Source organism: Cygnus atratus, chromosome 9 (assembly GCF_013377495.2).
Source record: "Cygnus atratus isolate AKBS03 ecotype Queensland, Australia chromosome 9, CAtr_DNAZoo_HiC_assembly, whole genome shotgun sequence".
Lineage (NCBI taxonomy): Eukaryota > Metazoa > Chordata > Aves > Anseriformes > Anatidae > Cygnus > Cygnus atratus.
In genome coordinates this window covers 13801107-13822258 of record NC_066370.1, presented here as the reverse complement: position 1 = coordinate 13822258, position 21152 = coordinate 13801107, and the positions used below count along the sequence as shown (strand labels likewise).

At 48.8% G+C, this 21152-nt stretch overlaps 1 protein-coding gene across 2 annotated transcripts in view; it reads right to left on the bottom strand.

Annotated features, from left to right (window-relative positions):
• Nucleotides 1-10579: 10579 nt before the first annotated feature.
• LSG1 (large 60S subunit nuclear export GTPase 1) overlaps nt 10580-21152 on the bottom strand; it is a 154326-nt gene continuing 143753 nt past the window's right edge. For both annotated transcript variants that reach the window (XM_050712606.1, XM_035544421.2), the window contains 10 exons: nt 20460-20546; nt 18302-18362; nt 17470-17646; nt 15782-16195; nt 15390-15491; nt 14422-14565; nt 13974-14097; nt 13347-13426; nt 12576-12749; nt 10580-11213 (listed from right to left, as the gene is read on the bottom strand). In XM_050712606.1, coding sequence (XP_050568563.1) covers nt 11034-11213; nt 12576-12749; nt 13347-13426; nt 13974-14097; nt 14422-14565; nt 15390-15491; nt 15782-16195; nt 17470-17646; nt 18302-18362; nt 20460-20546 — 1543 coding nt within the window. In that variant the 3' untranslated portion in view covers nt 10580-11033. The remainder of the gene's footprint in view (nt 11214-12575; nt 12750-13346; nt 13427-13973; nt 14098-14421; nt 14566-15389; nt 15492-15781; nt 16196-17469; nt 17647-18301; nt 18363-20459; nt 20547-21152) is intronic.

Genomic DNA, 21152 nt, shown 5'->3' with positions numbered 1-21152 from the left:
CGGAGGAGTCTCTTTTAGCCAGTCTGAGACCACGAAGGCCTGAGGGGTCCATGTGCACTACTGTGCTGGTTTGGACCAGGCGCACGTCTTTGAAGCAAGTTGTGTGATCAGCCCGATTAGCACCGTGCTTTGCTTCACATCAAAGTAGCCGTGGAGCAAAAGAACCAGGTTCCCTTTGGGTGAGCTAAGCCTGCAGCTGCTCTCCGGGATCCTGCCTGATGTGGTGCAAGTGCTAAAGCAGCTCAGCCCCCAGAGCCAGGCTAGGGCCTGTCCAAGATGAAAACCCTCTGGAACATACCTGCGGCCCCTCCTCTGTGCTACAGGCCTGGTCCTGCTGGGCCACACTGCTTGCTGGTGAAGGCACGGATATCGGCTTGCTGGGGTGCTCCAAGGGGCATCCGTAATCAGACCTATTAACCATAATCAGACCCATTATCAGGCATGCTGTTTCCACCACTGTCTCTGCTCACCCCGCTTCAGAGACAGACACCTTTGCCCTCTCACCACTGCCCATGCCCGCATAGGACACACCAATGCTGTGTCCTTGCCGTGGGTGCCCATGGAGCTGTGACGCATGGGGACGAGCTCTCCCCACCACCAGCAGCTCTGTGGGCAAGTCAAACTGTCAAGGGGAAATCTGTGGGCCCAAAAACTGGGCCACAGAGACACCACAGGGCTTGGGCCCTGGCCCAAGGAGGGCATGCTGCAGTTCATTAGGCACAGGCCGAAGCCATGTCTCCAGCACCAAGCGACTCTCTTGAGCCATGCCAGACAGACAGACTGGTTTCTTTGTGCCTCCATTCCCCAAAAATTTTTGAAGAAATTCTGAAGTCACGAGGCAGGAGGAAGATTGGAGGCACGTAACCATGCACCAAGCCGGCAGCCTCTCAGCTGCAGGGCGAGGTATTCTCAGCTCTAGACACTCGTGATGTTTCCACAGTTTTGCCAGACAGTAAATACACGGTGTCTAAGTAAGGATGAAAGCAAGCCTCTGGCAAGAAAGCAATGTTCTCTCACTGGCAGTAATTAAGCTGAAATTACAAACGGACACAAACTGCTAACATTTTTTGTGGCTTTATGCAGACTAAATTCTCCATCCAACCTTAAATTAAGCTCCGTTAAAGACAGGGCAGGGAGAGGACTGAGAAGCTTGGCGCAGCAAGGAGGCAATCGGATTGTCACGGCTGCTCTGCCTGAAGCAGAGCTGCACTGGGGGAGCCTGGGGCTGCAGTCAGCCCCACACACTGACACGCATGAACCAGCCTCACAGAAAACAGATCATGTCTGAGGATCACTGTGCCTTTCTGAAATTGTACAATAAAAGTTACCTGTCCACTCCTCACCCCCTGCTCTCCGAGCCACCCTGCTCAGGCTCACTGCATTACTCCAGGCTTTCCTCAGTAACAGTGAGGCCTGAGGGCTGCAGAGAAGCCAGCAAGGGTAGTCGCTTGCTGTCAGGAGTTAGGGATTCCCATCCCCACCCCAGGACAGCACCCAGCAGCCTGACAGAAGTGCTCTGGACTCTCCTTCCCCAGGCCCACACCAGAAGAGGGCCTCTCAGGTGCTCTCCCTCCCAGGGCTCAGCAGGGCAGCAGCTCCAGAGCCTCCACTTCCAAGCAGCTGCTCATCACGCTGAACAAGAAGCTGCTGGATCCTTTCCACCATCCTTTGCCCTCTGGGGTCCTTTCTCTTGAATCTGTAAGGTATTAGCATAAGAAATGACTAATTACTTTTGCAGCTCCACCCTAATGAAGCAAGCTCACCTGCCTCCTCAGGACAGGTCATGCCCCAACAGCCACCTGGCTGCTGGATTGCTCCAGACACCTCCGAGGGCTCTGCAGACAGCGCAGGCTCCAGGGCAGGAGGAGACAAGTGTCTGTGAATAGCGAAGGGGTGAAACAGCTGCTCCCTATGGCTTTCAACCCCCTGCACTGGGTGAGCGAGTGGAAGCATGCTCATGGTGGCTGGGAAACTCAAAGGGAGGAATGTGCAATTGCATGACAGCGCTTCCCACTGCTCACACACGTGCAAAGGTGCAGACCCACCTACATGCCACACTGGGTCCTCCTCCTCCTGAGAGGCAGCATGCCAGGTGCCGATGGAGACCTCACCCAGCGGGCCGTTCCTGTGGCAAGGATGTTGTTGGCACCCTGGTGTAGCCCTGGACCTGTCCGTGCCAGTGTCCTCATCTGCGCCTCGCTTTCCCGGAGCATCCCCTGCACTCCTCCCGGAGCAGGAGCAGAAAGATGCAGCAGCAGCCCCTCAGGAAAAGCCTTCTCCAAAGCTGTGCCTGCTCAAAGCATTCCCACCCTCACCATTGTTTTGGGAATAGCTGGAAAATGTCAGCAGGGCGCTGGGTGCGGGTGGGGGGTAGGCAGGAAAAAGGAAAAACAGATGATTAGATTTTTTTAAATCAGCCAATAAATTACATTAACTTTTCCATTGACCTTTTGTCGGGTCACATTATCAGACTAGTGAATATGGTTCATGAAGATAGTATTATGCTCAGATTTCAAGCTGTGCAGAAAGTGCATCCCAAGCAATGCCCCAAAATGGAAATGTCAGCTCCGCCAGAGGGACGTGCCGCTGGGTGCATGGGTTCTGGGTGCTCCCTCCGGGAGCAGGGCAGAACCAACACCCATAAATATCCCACTCCAATTCCTTGCAGCACCCTCCCTGTTGTTATTTAGAAGTCCCAGTTCCCCAGCAGGCTGGGATTTTGTAAGGCCTGATTTTGTCAGTGGTGCCATTTATTGCATTTCCTTTGAGATTGCCTGCGGAGGGACCTGCTTGCAGTATGTGGCTAGGACAGCGGGGGTGAGGGCACAGCTGCAGGCACTGGGCACCTACACGGGGCAGGCAGGACCACATCCCCGTGCAGCTCCGCATCCCCGTGCAGCACGCACCTGCTGCATGACCATGAAGCCGCTCATGCTCTCTCTCCTGTGGCTGTGATGCCTTTCGGGAGGACCAGCTGGGGACATCGGTGTCCCTGCACAGGCACTGTGTCCCCAGTACTGTGCTCGGTGGGGACAGTGTGACTGAGCCTTGGTGGGTGGGGAAATGAAGCAGGGCAGGAGCAAAGCGCTCACAAAGCCACAGGGGCAGGGCTTGCCTAGGACCAACACAGGTCACCCTCAGCGGTGTGGCTGGCAGCATGACCCTGCTATCTCCAGGCCAGGGCCATCCTGGCCCCCATGCAGAGCCCCCCTCACCCTCCACTAGCCTGGTGAAGCCAAAATTAGCCTCCTCTCTGCATGTGCCGGGTAGAAGAGCCACAATTGTATCTCAGGAAGGCATTATTGTGCTCCGTGAGCCCTATCTTATCAGGGAGAGGAAAATGGGACTTTGACAAATTGCCTCTGCTGTGGCTGGGGTGAGCACATGACTTTCAGGAATCACCCACCGTGGCCACTATTGTTCCCAGCCCCGGCGCTGCGCGGGGCCGTGCCGCACGACCCTCCTGCTTGGGAAGGAGCACGCGGGGACCCACACATTATGTCTGCAGCCCGACGCTGCGGCGGAGAGGCGGCTGAGGTTGCATTGATCCCTTTATCGCCAGCCTTGAGCACTGATAAGGTGGCATCACCCGACGGAGTGAGGACTTGACCCCCTGTTGCAAGAGGAGATTGTTATCGGCGGGCTCTGGCAGGGCCGCGCTGGCTGGCAGCTGGAAGCAGAGCCACCCCATGAGCCTTTGACACGATAGGAAGGGCTTGTTTCGCCCTGCACAATGGCTGCTCAGATCCTGCCCAACAATGCTGCAGCTCAGCACAGGGCAGCCCCAGAGCACACCAAAGGCACTTGGCTTCTCCTCCACGGTGGCCCAGGGGACCCAGCCGCTGTCCTGGGATGTTCTGCCTGGCCCCATGGAGTGCCCAGGCCCCAAAGCACCCGCTGGGCCCAGATGGGTGCTGGTCCCAGCCCCAGGCAGCCTGAGAGCAGCCCGTGGGCCCACCACAGACCATCCTCGCAGGGAACAGGGGCTGCTCCTGGTGCCTCTCCACCGTCAGCACTGCTGCTGCGAGGAGTAACCAGGAGGGACCAAAGAGCCTCTCAAGCAGATCCAGACAGAGGCAGAAGACCTGAAAGGCAGCTGTGATGGCTGTTCTTGACACACGCCACCTGGACAGCCATCACAAGCCCCCAGCGATGTCCCACATGGGATGTCCACCTGCCCCATAGCGCTAACAGCACATGGGCGAGGCTGGGTGTATGCAAACAAATATGTCCTTCAGCCACTCGTGTAACTGTGGCTGCTGCAGGGCTGGCCTGGCAGCAGTGCTGGCAGTGGGCTGGAGCCAGCACAGGCTCAGCAGGCAGGGAGAGCTCCTCTCCCTCCTGAGTGACCGTAGCTGCTGGAGCTCATCCCCATCAGAGGTGCTAGTGCTGCCAGAACCCCTCAAGTACCCCAGCAGAAGTGGGTATGGAGGGAGAAGCAGCCACAGAGGGCTACAAGGGAGCGTGTAGAAAGGGTCACAGGTGACAGCAAACCAGCCACACTGCACTGCCATGCAATACCTACCTGCTGTTGTGTGCTTTGTGCCCTTTTCTGCTCTGCTGCTGGGTCCTGGGTCCCAAGGAAGGATGAAGGGGCAGAATGCCAGGCGCTGCAAGCATCACAGCCACCCAGCCATCATCTCCCCATGAACCTCCCTGTACTGACAGCACAGCCGAAATCCCTCCGTGTGGCTCATCTTCATCACTCTGCCTGCAGAACACCTGGTGATGGCCATAATCCCACTGTGTTCTGCTTGCTACCCATTGTACTGGCCTGTTGTGCCCCCTGCGGTGCCCCCACCTCCATTCCAAGCTCTCTGGGCAGGGACTCTCCTGGCCAGCACCCAGCTCAGTGAGAAGCAGTTCAGGACACGGGCTGTGCATGAAGAAGAACCACTTCTTGCCCAAGCACTGTCAGGTCCCGCAGGGCAGCGCTGCCTGCAGACACGGCCCACAGCCCCCGTGACAACCCATAAGAGGTGACCTGTCCCTGCCCAGCCAGGCACTACAGCCACCCGAAGGTTGTTTTATAATAATGGGACACAAAAGCAGGCAATGGGGCAGGTCGGGGGTCCACCTCGTCCTGGCGAGCCTGGGCCAGGCAGTGGCTGGAGCAGGACCTGTGGGGACAAAGCAGAGCCACCCGCCCTCCTGTCCCGGCGGCCGCAGCCTGGGGACTTCCCAAGCAGAGGTGGCAGCCCCGGCCTGTCTCCTTGAGCTCCCCTCATCACTCATCCGAGTTTCGCTGCCCAAAATATCCCACAATGATTTCCGCAGCTAATTTGGGCTGTCTCTGAGTGTTCCTCTGGCCGGTTTCATATCAGACCTCCCTGTCCCTGTGCTCTGAGGCACGGCACTGGCACTTGTCCTCGCCTTTCCTCTGCTGCCCCAACAGCACCAGCCCCATCACATCCCCTTTTTGAGAAAGGCTCCCACTCCAAGGTTCACGCTGTCTGGTCGCTCCTTGCTCAGATGCCACTCAGCCCATGTCATCGCTCCCCTTCTCATGGCCCGCACACCTCTGGGTGTTGTGGACAGCTCTGCTTCCCACTTGGCGTGCAGTCCTGTCCCTTACAGCCCCTCTGTGGCTGTGCACAAGCCAAGGATACGGCTGGGACAGTGTGGTGGAGCAGGAGCGGGGCAGCCCAAGCCACCTCCTGCTCCAAAACCGACCACGGGCACCGCTGCCTGCTCTGGAGGCCCCGGCCTGCGCAGACATCCTCCAGGGAACAGCTGTGGTGCCCACCCCGCAGCCTGCCACACGGACTCCTGTTTCACTTGGTGTTATCTTATCGCCATAGGAAAGGCAATACAGCAGAAGAATTTCCTTTCCTTTATGTTTCCAGCCTCTCCATTGTCTAGCGTCTGGATTTCTGAGCCTCGCCACTCAGCAATTCAGCATGGGCCTTTGGAAACGTGAATGCAAGGGCTCCTTATCAGCACAAGCTCTGCAAAGTCTCCTGTGGCTGCAGACAAACCAGGCAGGGTCTGCCCACCCTGGGGCCCCGTCCTCACCCTGTTAGCAGTTTCCCATTGCCCGAGGCAGGCCCCAGCTGCGCCCTACACCTGGGGCCAGCAGAACGATGTGACGCAGAGGAGCAGAGCAGCAGCCACGCAGGTCCCCATGTCCCCAGCCAGGATCCTCCTGTGGCTCCGACACAGAGAGCTCAGGCTGAGCACCAGCATGCCCACCACCTCCCCGCCTGGCACAACAGGGCACAGCCCGTGGATTTCAAAGACAAGGCTGGGGACAAAGCAGCACTTGATGTGTCACAGCTACGTCAGCACAGGCTGCGGGGTCCTGGCGATCCCACGCGCTGCAGCTGCGGCCTCACCAGTGCACACGTGGCCCAAGGCACTTGTTACGTGTCCAGTGCTGTGAAGGCGAACTGGCTGCTTCCTCCCAATCGTTGTGGGGGCTCCCCCATTTCTGCAGCTTCCTCTGCTCTGCACCACACAGGCTTTAAGGCACAAAGTCACCCCAGAGAGAAAAATTTCTCATCTCGCAGGGGCTGCGGGCTGGCCGAAGGTGCCCGAGCACAGTCCCAAGCTGCTGCTGAGTGGGAGAGGCTGAGGAGCAGGGCTGGGCCAGCTCCAGGGCACAGCCACATCTCCAAAGTCCTGCTGGGAAGGGAAGGAGCCAGCCTCACGTGAGGAGGGCACTGCGGGACCCAGCCACCTCCTCCCAGAAAGGGGAACCAGCTGCATCTGAAACTAGAACCTGCCATTTCTCGGTAGCGATGCAAGCAAAGCTCAAAGCAGAACAACTTTGGGTTTCTGTTTTTCTCATGCACTCCCTCCCCGCCCTGCGACACGACAAAAGGGCTGAGGAGCCCAGAAAGTGCTGGCTGAGGGAAACTTGGAGTCTTTCAACAGAGGGAGAATCCATTTTGCCTGGGATCTGAGCAGCATTTCCTGAGCACCTTCCTGCAGAGCCAGTTCTGACAGACACCAAGAGGACAGCTTTGCCCTCTGTCCCCACACCCTGGGGACATGGACCACCTTTGGGGTGGCTCATCACAGACCCTTCCCGCTCACCAGTCCCTGGCAGCCCTCATGCTCCTGTGCTGTCCCCGGAGCCCAGGTGAGGACGTGCCTGACCCAGCCCAGAGCCTGGGGGCCTGGTGCTGCTGCCACCCCTGCAGCTCCTGTCCCCTGCGGGTGCCAGGACAACTGGGTGCACACAGCTAAAGGCTGCTCTGCATGGGCTTCCAGCTTCCCTCTTCTCTTCACTGGCTCACTGGAGTGTGGTAACTTCCCACTGGGGACATGGCAATGTTTGTTTCTTTGTTCCAACAGTTATGACTCCAAAGTAACAAACACCAGGGGGGCATTGCCAGCCCCAGTCCGGCAATGCAAAGCCAGGTTTTCTCCCCTCAGCCAGCAGGGCCCTTCCACACCACCACCACCCACGAGACGGACCCTTTCCCACAGCCCCAGGACCACTGGGGCATAGTTCCTCTGACTCAGGAGCAGTTTCTTTTCCTTTCACCCTCACCGTGACTTCTCTTCACATCCCAAGATGTCTTGGGCACCTCAGGCATTTAGCCCCGTGACGTTATACCCTGACGTCCTGCAGAGCTGCTCCTCGCCTCGCTGCCACCAACCAGCAGCTCTCCAGAGCTGCTCCGAGTTTAAGGCTTCCCAGTAGGAAAAAAAAAAAAAGAAAAAAAAAAAGGAAAAAAGCTGGACTTGAGCCACCGTACAGCAGGTTGACAACACAAGGCTGCTCCTCGCTGGGACGTGTGAAGCCCCCAGACCAGCTTTGCAGGAGCCCCCTACCTGGCAAAGGAGCAAGCACGCTGTGCTGGGACCATCCCCAGGGCTGTTTTTCCTCCAGCTGGACAAGGCCGTCCCCTAACGGCAGGAAAGGGGGATTTCAGCCTCCTCCGGAGAAATCCTAAGTATTTTTGGAACAGGCAGTGCCCGTGACCATAGGACCATCTCAGCCTGGGGCCAGCTCACCTGCGCGGGCAGCCTGTGACCGAGGAGCGTTTCCCCCCCAGGCAGAGCTGCCAGCACTGACAGAGGTGCTGCTCCCTTCCCTCGGGCAAGCCCAGGGCAGGACTGCAAAGCTGAGAGCAGGGCAGCCCCTCACCAGGATCCTCCTGGGGCAAGAGCTGTCATCTCCCAGATCCCGGTGCTGAGCCCTCAGGAAATGGCCACAGAAACCCTGGCCTCCAGCCTGATCGGCCACACGGTGTGGCACACAGGACTGCAGCTCCGCAGGGTGATGGAGGATAAGTTTTTTGTGCAGTGCAGTGCTGGCTCCGTAAAGCTGCAAGTGCAGCTTGTGCATCCCCTGCTTGTACTGTAAGAGCTTCATACCCCAAACCTGGCCAGCTGGGGAGCTGTAGCAGGAGGGCAGCCAGCAGCCAGAGCCCCAGGACACGCAGCCCCTTTCCCTGGTCAGGTCACCTAAAATCAACTCTCCGGGTATCAGTGCCACAGGTAATATTGGCCAGGAAAATGAGTTGCTTGTGTCGCAAAGCAAAGCCCCCTGGAGAGGCTGGAGGTGCTGCAGACCCCAGCGAACAGCCTGGAGCTGGTCACAGCCCGCACGCTCCCTCTACACACACAAGGCGCTCTAAGGAAGCGGCACTCAGAAATGGAAACTTGACTCCTACAGAAAGCAACTTGACTCCTGCAGAAAGAGAAGCAGAAAGAGGCTCGTTCAGCAGGTGGCTGCAGGGAAGCACAATGTCTCCTTTGTGCAGGCTCATGACAGCAGAGCAGCCTCGGCATTGCCTCACGCCTCGCAGCTGCTCGTGGCTGCTGTGCTGAGCTGTCAACACAGCCAGCCTGGCATTCCCCAGCAAGGGTAGGGCAGGGCGGATGCGGTTCAGCAACAGACCAAACCACCACAGGAAAGCATTAAGGCATTAATTTAACCACAGTCCTTGCCTATTATTTAGTTTGCCCACTGCTCAATAGCAGCATAAATATTAATAAGCTTTTGGGCCCAGAGCTCTTCTTTTTTATGGTCCTTCTTCTATAGAGGCAATAGTCTTTTAGCACAAGCAGCAGTCTGCACGTAACAAACTTGAGCAAACATTACTTACTCAGTCATATTTACACTGTCCTCCATTCACTCATGCAAACGGCACAGGGGTTCAGCAAGTCTCGTGGCCAAGGGTTTCTGTGAGCAACAAGCAGAACTGTCCAAAGCAGCAGGCTTTGGAAGGGCCTGCCCACCAAGGAGGCTCACAAGAGACCGAACCCTACCCACATGGCAGGAAAAGGATGAGAATGATACCGAAAATTCACAGAATCACAGAATGCTAGGGATTGGAAGGGACCTTGAAAGATCATTTAGTCCAATCCCCAATTCTGGTAGGTGCAACATCAACTAAGAATTCAAAATGCTTTGAAAGAAAAGAAATAGAAAAAAAATATAGAGGGTACCCCAAATTCGGTTTGGCAGGTAATTTGACAAGTAATAGCTTAAGACAAAACAAAAAGAAAGAAGTGTTTCTGAGCTATGAGGTCCCCAGCATAGTAGTAGGGCAAGCACAGACCATCCCTATGAGGAGGGTGGAGAAGTCTGGTAAGTGATCAGTTTGGTGAAGGCACAATCTCTTCAGGAAACAAAGGCAAAAAACTTCTTCTCCAGGACAGCCAGACAAAATAGCCTCTTCTGAGAAGCCAGTTTCCTTTATGGGACATTGACTCAAAATACCACTGACCGTATTTGTTCCGTGTAATTATGCTTTAGTTTTACATCTGGCAGGGAAATATCTTCCCCTCCAATGATTCTATTAAGAACTTCAGAGCAGGGACTTGGGAAAACAGGAGCCAAGGTGACTCAGGGGAAAACGGGAGCTGCTGTCAGGGGACCCTCTGCATGCACAGCGCAGCAAAATTGTACAAGACAAGCACACAAAGGGTCCCAAAGGCCACAGCAGTTGTTTGCATGCCCCACATCTGCTGTGGCTCTGCTCAGCAACTGTTTTCATATTTCCATCCATGCTTAAGGCCTGGAAAGTACAAAATTACAGGACAGCATTCTCTTTTTAGTATCAGAGACCAGCGTCCACATCTGTCACTGCGCTTTACCACCTAAAAGCAAAACAGAAACTGACTTTGTGTCTCCAGTCCTATCATTACTTCCCATGCTGGACTAGAAATGAAAAGCACTGACCACGTACACAAGCATTTTCTCAGCAGGGCAACCGAGAAGTAAATCTCACATCTGACCCCAAGCAAGCAGGTTTTTTAGGATCAAATACTAATGTATGCACTAAGACCTATTACAACATTTCTGAGACTAGATCAACGTATAATAGAGCAGCAAGACAGAACATGACAACATATGAAGTAAAATCCTAAACGTGTTTTAGGACAAATGAGCACCATTTTTTTTTGCCAGCCACGTGGAACTGATGTTTTAAAATACCAGTGGGAAGTCACACAGAAACACAACTGATACCAGCTCAGTGTGAAGGACACAAAAGCAGCATTTTCCTCGCATGGCATTCCGTGCTCTGCTCTGCCTTAGGCTGGGAGATAGGAAGTGGTTTCAGTGCAGGATTTCACAGAATAGGGCTCACAGAGCAGAAAAGGAAGAAGGCAATAAAGATTCTTTTCAAGCAGTTTTTCAACACACTGAAGTATTCTGTCAAATCAACAAACAAGCTTATAAAAACAGGAGATGAACAATAGTGTCTCACAGTGTAATAAACATCACTCATTAAGATTCAACTGTTCAAAGATTTTAGTCAGTTTTACAGGGCTAGCTTTGATCCCAACAGTTACAAAATACATCCTTTATGGAAGGAAAAAACAATTCTGCACCTATCTTCTACCACTGAAAGGACTTCTCAGCAGCAGTCAAATGTCCGGGCTGACTTCCAGATAACACGAATGGCCAGGTCTCTTTTGTTCTCAGAAAGGATGAGCTCCGAGTCTCAGAGCCCATTCTTATCAAGGCCTACCAGCACAGAGCTCGCAGGTGAGCTAGTGATGCCCACTTAGTTCATGCCTGCAGGACAGTGCAGACCCTGCCTTGGGAAAGCCAGATACCGGAGGCACAGCTAAGCCTCCAGATGCTTAGTGATCCTGCGAACTTTCTCCTTCTTGTTCCTGTTCCCGTGTTTTTTCCAGGGCTTTCCCACCACATTCCCAGAATTGGCTGTAGGCACAGACACGAGGCCACTGCCAGGCCGGTACCCCATTGTAGCCCGGACGCCTTTCATCAGGGCACGAACATTCTCCTGGAAAGGAAGACATAGCGACCAGTGACTGAGGAGAAGGTATTTAATCACAAGGAACTGTGACATGTTAATAAAACCAGACACAGGCAAGCTCAAACTCTACAAGACCTGCTCAGTCCCCAGCTCCAGAGCTGCAGGAAAGGTCAAGCCGTGCAGTTGAGTAAAGTCTGCCAGTACTTTCCAGTTCCGCCCGCAGCCGTGCCTCACTGAGCCAGGTCCTCAGTGCTCACCACTGCAAGCAGAGGCAGAGTGTTTACAAGACACTGAACTTCGACAGACATTAGCTGTGGCGCTAGGACTGATTCTCACAGTCTCTGCTTTGCACACAACACATTGTCTCTGCAAACAAATCTGGCGTCTGTGAAAGCCAGAACCTAAAATAACTTGCTCGAGTCGGGAGTGTGGGTAGCACTGCTGGGGCTCACAGCCAGATGTGCCAGCACTTTGGGCAGCCAGAGGAAGAGTCTGGTAATCCCAAAAATTCTTTTCAGGTCATAGCTCTCTGAAACAGCTTGCTGTTTTTGAAAAGGGTCTGAGTTCTTGGTTTCAAAATGCATGACTATCTTTAGCTGTGCTGAAACAAATACTGTTCATACCCAGCTACTCAAGCTGAATGGATCACGCTGTGACACATTTACTTCACTGCTAAACACTCCATTCTGATCTCTGTCAGGTGTGCAGACTTAATCAGTGATGCATTTGACATTTCACTACAAGTAATTAATATTTCTTTTCAGTAGTTTAGGGGCAAAACAGATCCCTGTGGAACCTAACAAGAAGCATATAAGTTAAGAGAAATTCTCATTTTCCACTTCATTTTGAGACTTCTCAACTAGATTTCAAATCAGTTTCTACGTTCTATTCTTTTCTTCTTATTTTAAGTTCTGAATCAAAATAACCTCACAGTACTAAACCAATTGTCTTAAAGATGGTTATTATAGCCCCCTCTAAATATGTGATCTCAAGAAGTAAAGCTAGTTTGAAGGACCTGTCAGTCCCAAACCACACTCCTGGTTGGTTGCTGTCATACCACCTTTTTCCTTTGCCTTTCTTCCCAGTCATTCTCCTGTTTGCTCAAGATTGATGTTAGGCTAATAATGACAAGGGTCACCCTGCTGACAGTTTAAAATCAACTTACGTGCTCCTTATTAGCTTATCTTTCAGTCACCTACGACATTCCCAGTGACTTATGAGATAATAAAAAGAACACAGAGCTCTTGGGTAGAAATTAGGTGCAGATCTCATGGCTTCTAACACCATTAACTCAACCAGCAGCCCTCCACCCTCAAAGCTATTTTTTCCAGTAACTATGACACACCAGTGCCACTGTAAAAATTCCTTTAAAACTTCCCCCAGAATTACCTGGTGGAAAAATGTTTTGTCCACCACGTTTTCAATTTGTTTTGCTTTGGTATTCTTCTCAGGCTTCACCTGTCTGCTGGCCTGGACAGTTCTGCTGTCTGGGCATCTTTGATGCTGGTGCTGAAAATCATTTGGGTCAATGCCAGGAGGTGGATGGCAATATAACAGCTTCCCCTGTGAAAACAGTGGTGTCGAGTTGTTATCAAAAAAAGTCAGAGAGACCCCCAGAGAGGAAAAAGAACAACTCCAAAGCTAGGAAGGGCCCCCAGAAGATCAGGGCCTCACACTAGCAGACTATCAGTACACCTGGTCTCTCTTTTCCCAGGCAAAACCCTGCTTCAACTTTTAAATTAAAGCACCATCCCACTTCAAAACATCACTCTCAGCTGCAACATTCAGCTTCAAGCAATGCAGTACAAAACTCTCAGAGGAGTACTGGAGCATCCTATTAAGAAATACTCAGCGATATGTTGCCGAGAGATGCTGTAGAAGCATGTAGTACTACAACACTCAGAACGGCAGTCCTTTGTGCCAAATATTGACCCAACTAAACAAAATGGTTTTAATTCCAGAATACCTGCTGCCTCTTTTAGAGAGATGATGATTCCATTTATTTAAAACATAAAAATAGTGTAATTTTAGGAGTATTTTAACGTACAGCGATTTTATCCAAAGAAAGAGAATTCACTTTATTGTTATTCTTCATGCTCCAGTGAAACCTTCAGTTCACCTCTTATCAGGAAAGAAAACCCAGATGTAGAAAGAACTTACATTGACATAGTCTTTTAACACATATCTAGCTGATCTTGGCTGGTCTGGCTGTCCATGGGCTGTCATAAAGCCTCTCATATCTGGAAGACAAATCAGAAGTACATTCCATGTCAGTACAAGAGAATCAACACATTCTTCTCATCTGCCTAACTGCACATTTGTATCTTTCCTCAAAAGAAAAAAAAAAAAGACAATAACACTCCCTCAGAAAGAGGCTTCTGTTGGGGAAAGCATGGAGTGAAGGGGAATTTTTCTGACTGCAGAAGAAATGCAGAAGCATCCTAACCTGACAAGAACGATGTGAGCTGACATCTCCCTACCACCAGAAAACCTGTTGTTTTTTAAATTTATTTTTAAAACCAAAGATTAACTGCATCAAAGAATCAGACAAGGGAGATAAACCTTCGCTGCATTCTTCACAGCCTAATTCAAGGCACAGTTGATGGGAGGTATCAATAAGGATGAGAGTGCCACAGAACAACTGGTAGTTTCAAGGATACAGCAGTGTACTACACAGACTGGCAGGACATTTCATGAACCTCCTCAATAAAAACACTACATCTGTTCTCCTAAGGCCACATTCAGGACCAGGCACATAGTAAAGGTTTTAAACGTATCATCACTTACGTCCATATGCTGTTAGCAGCTCCTCAGCTGTTGGCTTTCTATCTGGATCCTCGTCTTCCCTTGGCCTTATGATACTTATTCCATAGGTTGCTTCCAAAATGTTTCGTGGGATATGCTGGCAAACGTAAGCTAGTGAAGGAAACCACCTTGTGACTTTCAGCTATGCAGGTAATCCTGCCCATGTCACTCCAAGCGCACATGTTAGAAATGGTTTTGGACTTTGTCACAATACAAAAAATTCTTTTGTTGTTGTCAGAAAAACAATGCAAGTCTGCTAACAGGATAGACTTGAAATGAGACAGGGAATGACAAACCCAGCAGGGCTGTCTTATCCTATATGCTCTCAATGCATGACCACACAAATGCCTAGCAGGGCTGGAACATGCTACATCCCATATTCCAGATCCAACACTTGCAGCCACCCTCACAAACCCCATGCAAAGGATATTAAAGAAATGGGAGGGACATGGTCCCTCATCTGGTCTATAGGCAGAATTCCAGAACAAATCATCTCTGCTTTGGTGGAGATGAAAGATGGCATCACCAGACCAGGACAATCACAGAGGCACAGGCCAGGCTCCACATACAGGGTCTACACAACAAATAACCAAGGAGTTCACCAAGGCGAGGCAGTGTCCATGGAGGAAAAAGGAACAAGAGATCAAATGCACTGATGAAATAGAGATGCAAATGAGAATAAGACAAAATGTTACTAACACAGATATCTGCCCTGCTGGCCCCAGCCAGTGAATTAAAAAAAAAAAAAAATGTCAAAGACAGCAACACTTCCAGGGTTCATAAATAAGGTGTCCAGATGGGGGCAGCAAGATCTTCAGCTCTCTCATCTGTTGCATCACTGCCTGTCAGGAGAAAGCGCTCCAGAAATCTTTAAGGTGTTGGACCTTTTGAAATAGGCAGGAGGCTGCAGAAGTACAAACGCCACAATGTTCACTGTGGCGCTGGAGCTGCCAACTCAAAATTATTAACTTGATCAACATGAAAGAGGCAGCATAACTAGACTTATTCATAGCAATGACCGTGGACAAGAAGGTTGGTTTGAAGCACGACCTTCAGCTACTCAGAGAAGCACTTAATTTTCAAAGGTTCTCTCCTCACAGCCAGAGTTGAAAAAAGAAGGGCCAAGCTACCTAGATAAAATTAAGACATGGGAAAAATATTCCACTGCACAGCATCCCTCTTGAAAGATTCTCAAAGCATAACAAGAGCTTGGAAGCAAGGACTAAAGTTTCAAAATGATATACATTGAGCCCACTCTCTCCAACGTAAATGCTGCTGGGCAGAGTTCAGGTTGGCAGACAGTTCTCAGAGAGCCCACACAGCTACAACTATTTCATGAGGAAGTTCTCTTCTACCAGCGAACAAAATAAATAAAGCAAAGCTTTTCGTCAACAATACCTGAAAGTGTTTCGTACGTCCTGGTGTAGCAGACACTGACACCTTCTTATTTCCAAGGATTGTGTTGATGGTCGAACTCTTGCCTACATTAGGGTAACCCACCTAGATAAAGTAGAATGGTAACAATGATATTAGGCAGGGTCATGCTAGAATACCAGCAGAGCTCTGACAAAAGCACTTTAATAAGCAGTATTGAAAAATCAGGTCAGCAGCAAATACTGAGTTCCAACACTTTAGAATTAATATTTCCACAAAACCCCTAGTGATTTGCACTTGCTAGTTTTTTATCCTTACACAAAGCCAGGCTGCAGGATGAACGTTTCCCATGGAAGGTGTATGGAATTAAAACTTAGATTTAGCAAGTTCCATTTTAAGCACAAGGTCCAACTCACCAGTCCAACATTTACTTCCCCATCCTTCACCCTTGGTCTATTGTGCATGGTTTTGAAGATCTCCAGCAGTTCATTTCTCTGTACCAGATGGCTGAAGTTCCTGATGTTCCGGTTCTGCTCCTGCACATGTTGCACTGCAGTACCATCAGTTCTTTCTATCCTCTTTGGGGCAATACCATTTACTTTGTCCCCACCTTCATCTTCAGAACAGGTTTGCCAGGCATCCTCTTCATCATCTTCACAGTCTTCATATTCCTCACTAGTGTCATCATCACTAACCAGAACTTGGCTTTGCAAAGCACTGCCTGTGGATGTGCTTTCTACACTGTTGTCTGCTGTGCCATCTTCTTCTTGACTGGAGCTTTCCTCCTCAGAATCACTCAGGTCCTCTGCTACATCTTCAGTACCTAGTTCCTGTGTGAACAGTTTTTCATAGGTGAAATTTAAAGACGGTACCAACAGTCTTGCACTTTACTGTATTTCTTGCAGTGCCATTGACTATCTTTTCATTATCCAGATCCCAAGGACTGACAATCCACTCCTAATGTCTCACAGGTTTTTTTTAGGGGTCTTAAGAAGGATTTAGAAAAAACTAACCCACTTTAGGAGAATGAAAAAAATATTCCTGGTCGTATTGTTAGCTTCGTTGTGAAGGTATTAGAGGTTTCTCTCTCCAGGACCACAGTTGTGAATGTGCACACGCTCACATTTCCTCCTTACACGTAGCAGCAGCAGAGCCCAAAAAATATATATATATTTTTTAATTTGTCAAATGTTCCTAGTAATAGGAATGAAAAAATTTCCAAATGTCCAAAACACAAAAATGTTCTGTTTCATATCTAAATATAACAATACAGTAATTTCTAGCTGTCTCATTTTTAGTCTAAACCGTTACATTTCTTCCCTGCAAGCAGTTCACATTTAAACATAAAGACCTTTTCATAAGGGTAGTATTTTTGACCTTTTTTTCAAAAAAAGACAAGAGAGCCAACACATTTTACATCAATCTGTAAAAACATTTTATCCAAGAACTGTGAACCAGCTGAACAAACTACATATTTTTGAAAGAAGATAATGGATATTCCACAGCTGAATGGCAATGGCTCTAACAGATGAACCTAGCAAACCCTGAAAGTGGAATTTATTGATAACATATACCTTGAGGCAGCAACACATTTTGTTCCACTGTGCAAGAAAGGTTTCTCAGTTACTTTAGGTTCTCAAAGAAACACCATCACTCAGCAGGAGAGAAAAATCCTCTGTATAGATAACCACGTCCCTCACAGCATCCCTCTTGGAAAGGATTTCAACTCATCTGAGTTATTGTTTATGGACAGATATACAAGGACTGTTTCTGTAGCTATTCATCAGTAAGCTCAAGGAACAAATTCACATTCTACTTCAATATTCTTTACCATTTCATTAACTTTGAAATTGCAAGCGCTGTGAACAGTGGCTGAAAGGCGTACCACTTCATTCACCATTTTACTTTCCTCACTTTTGTCTCTGAATCAGTTATTAAAATGCTGTGTTATAACCACACAGGTCTGTAGAGAAATCCTTCCATGAGACAAAGACTGTGCCTTTCTTTCCTAGAAAGGAACTCAGGTATATCACAAGCGTAACACCAAAAAAAAGTTACAGAGGCAGCCAGCACACACCCAGTTTGAACCGCTCATTTACAGTACCTTTTCTTCTCCAGATAGCCGTCTGCACTCTGCCAAGGCTGACCAGAACACCACTTTTACGCCCTCTTTCTCAAAGAACTGTGCCCAAGCAGCCCGCTGCTCTTCACTCAGCAAATCCGCTTTGTTTATAAGGATCATGTTCTCCTTGTCACCGCTGACTTCCTTAACATAACTTTCCTGAAGAAAATAAGAGAAAAAAGTAGTTCTTACTCTGGTCTGGACTCCTCCCACAAGGCGATATAAAAGCAGCAAGGCAAGTTGTCGCATACAGCCCCATGCGAGTGTAGCTAAGCTTACCATCCCTTGGGCTAGATAGATCTGGTGTTGAGCGGACAGCTACAGGCACAAATGGGAGCACGCAACCACTGCAATACAGGTTGTTTCTGGCCACGCGTGCAAACGTCTTGTCTGCTTAGATTGATGGCAAGACATTAACCAGCACCTCACAGCAAGAACTCCTAAGATCGACCGTTTGAGCAATTTCGTATCGCATTGACACAATGCAATGATGAATGCATTGACTGCGCTGCATGATGGAATAAAAATGGATGGTTAAGTGTGGACGCTTCCAGAGCACAGTGAGGAGCAGTAACATATCTGCAATATAACGCCAGCAGAACTGTCTCTAAATCAACTATGTTTTGCGTGAAATATCAAAAAGCACTTAAGAAAAATAATGTAACGTCAGAATTCTTGAATAATAAGGTATCCAGTTAAACACAACAGCTGAACAGCTTCAAGATATGTGGCTTAATGTACTAAAAGAAAATAAATCACATGAATAAACTCTCAGAAATAAAAATAAAAGCAGTCAAGAAGGTAGTTTACTTACCAGATCTTGGCATCTAAACAGAAGGGGGTTTCGAGCATCCACAATCTGGACTACAATGTCGCTGCAATAAATAAAAAGAAGCCCCATGAAATATTCCTCCTTACACTGCCACAAAAAAGCAACAACACTTTACTCACTTTTGTTTTTTTAATGAATTTTACCTATTTTAATTGTATTTTATCCTATTACGTACCTTCACTGAATTAACAAAGCATCTTAGCATTCCACATGCCCTAAGAGAGCCACATTTATGCCACAAGGCAGCATTGCTGTGCAATACTTCTGCTTGTCTTACTCAGCCAATTCTCCTGCACAGTAAGCAAAGGGAAAGCAGGTATGCATGTTTGGCCATCTACCCTTTGGAAATGTTCGGCAGGCAAGAACAAGACTACAGGTATTCTATCACGTAGAATGTTACTAAGAACTGTGGTAACATAGCTTTGTCTCTGTCTGTTCTCAGCCGCAAACTGCAGCAATGTTCTACAGAGAAGAAGAAGAGGTGGTTTTCCTACACAATAAGATATTCCAGAACACCGTTGTCCCCTTTGCATGGAGGAAGGCGTACAAAATCTCCCACAAATGACCTGCAGATACTGAGCGTTTGCTGTCAGGTATCTTTGAAATTTCCTTTGTACTCTTAGCATCACAAAAAGCATAGAACAGTGGAAGAAGAGTCTTACACCTCAATAAAACATGTTGTTCCTCCAAGTAAGAAAGGCCTTGTAAGTCTGCTTTTAAGAAATCCAGCCACCAGGTTGCCACCACATACATGACAAAGACTCATCAGTTCTACGTGCAAATTAAATGCAATGGCTTCAGATACGAGCATTCGTGTTTCTTTTTTCAAAAGGGTAGGAAAATGTAACTGTATCATCTTCCACTAGAACTTCTCCAGTTACATGATTTAAAATACTGGTTAGCAGATGCTGATTTTATTTGTTTGATGATTCTATTTGTTGATTTCTGTTAGCTCCAGACAGCTTCAGAACACTACAGGTTGAACGGAGGAATTTCAAGTCTCACAAGGCAGTTGCTTAAAAATAAATAAATAAGAAACCCCAAGGAAGTCATCACATAAGTCACATAGGTACAAAGTACTGAACATTTACAGAAATTCAACGATCAATTTGAAAGACAAATGACACCATGTACTGCGATAGGATAACAGAAAAGTTATTGAATGACACTGCTGGGAACTAGCTTGAAACAGTGATGAGAAAAGGCTGACAATGAATCAAATCTAACTGGCAAAGGAAGGGACTGGATGACTTTCCCATTAGGTTCTAAGACAGTATACTCGCCCTACCTGAAATAAAGAGCTGCAAGAAGAGCCAAAAAGCATTAATAACACATTCCAGCCTCAAAACACACACTCACAGGGCACATCACGATATGCCGTAGCAGATGCTCCTGACCCAGCCCTCACAAACTCAAAGCCGTGGTAGCACCCAGCACAAAGACACTTCTGTGAAAGGATCAGCTCACCATGACCTCACTGATGAAGTATTTTTCAATTTTAAGAAAATCAGAAGAGATGCTCAAAATTAATTACTACTGAAATTAAACGCCCCAGTCAGATTAACTTAGGAAATAGCACTCCTATTGTATTACAGCTCTGCAGAGCAAACAAAGCTATTTCTGTGATATGACAGGCTGCTGTCTTTTGTGCACTGCTGCAATTTCTCTGCATGACAAGAAGCCAAAGACCAAGAGGCTCTTTATTTCCAAATGCTACTTCGTTTTTCTCCCTTCTCTCCCACCCCTGGAAGTCAGGATACAACTGTGTGGTTAAGAGATAGGGGCAAGGGTTAATCTTGGCATAAGACCTCAAAGAAACATTCTTAAAAGATGCCTCCCACACAGAGTTACTGGAAGAAGCCACGAGCAGCAGCATCTGAAGAATCACTAGAGATTCACAGTGAACTATCTGCAGAATTGCCATGCTGAGAGCTAGCGTGCACTATCAGCTGCTCTTCCTGACGTCATCTTTTGATCGCTTCAAAACAAAATCTCTTCAGTGCTGATAACAGAACATTACTTACTGTAATTGCTTTTCCAGTGCTCAGACACTTGACATGTGGCTCAAAAGCTTCAATGCAGGAAAAAACATTAAACATTACTTTTAAAAAGCAGGCAGTAAATTTTTTTTTTTTTTTACCTTCTTTCAATGACTCTCCAAAGTTGACGCCAAAACTCCAAGTTCCGTTCAAATGGGGTTAGAATTAACTTTTTTTCTTCCTCAAGGCTATGGTAAAACAGAGTAAAGACATCATATTTGGCCCACGTCAGGCATAAAGCACGCCACTGGCTCTTCCTTAGGCCCATGAGACTTTAGTTACAGAGAGAGCTATCAAAATCAGACTCAAATGCAGGTACTGTTTCTGCTAGTTTTGCAAATAGATGAGGCACCCAGGTAAAGTCTTGTCAGTGGCACTGATTCAACAGGAACACAACGGCTCCTGACTGTACCAACAGGGAAATGCTAAATAATGAAAAGGGCAAGAACTCATCAAAAGACTTCCTGTGAAATTTCAGAGCTGCAGTAACAAACCTGGGAAGTTATTCCAAATGCCAGTAGTTATTACTCAACCAAGTATCACCTTGAGAAAATAATGTATTTCAGGACAATACTTGAAATAGCTCTATACAATCCTTAACTCACTATTAGCAGAGCCTGAGCGACTGCTCAGGGCAAAGCAGGCTCACTGTGTGCATGCAGATACAACCTAACTCACCAGGCCAGCAGAGGCAGCACAGGACCAGCACAATCTGCTGTAGACAGAGCTGGCAGCACCATACTCTCAGGGCAGCACTGCTGCTCTTAGATGACATTCATCACTCCAAAGTCAAG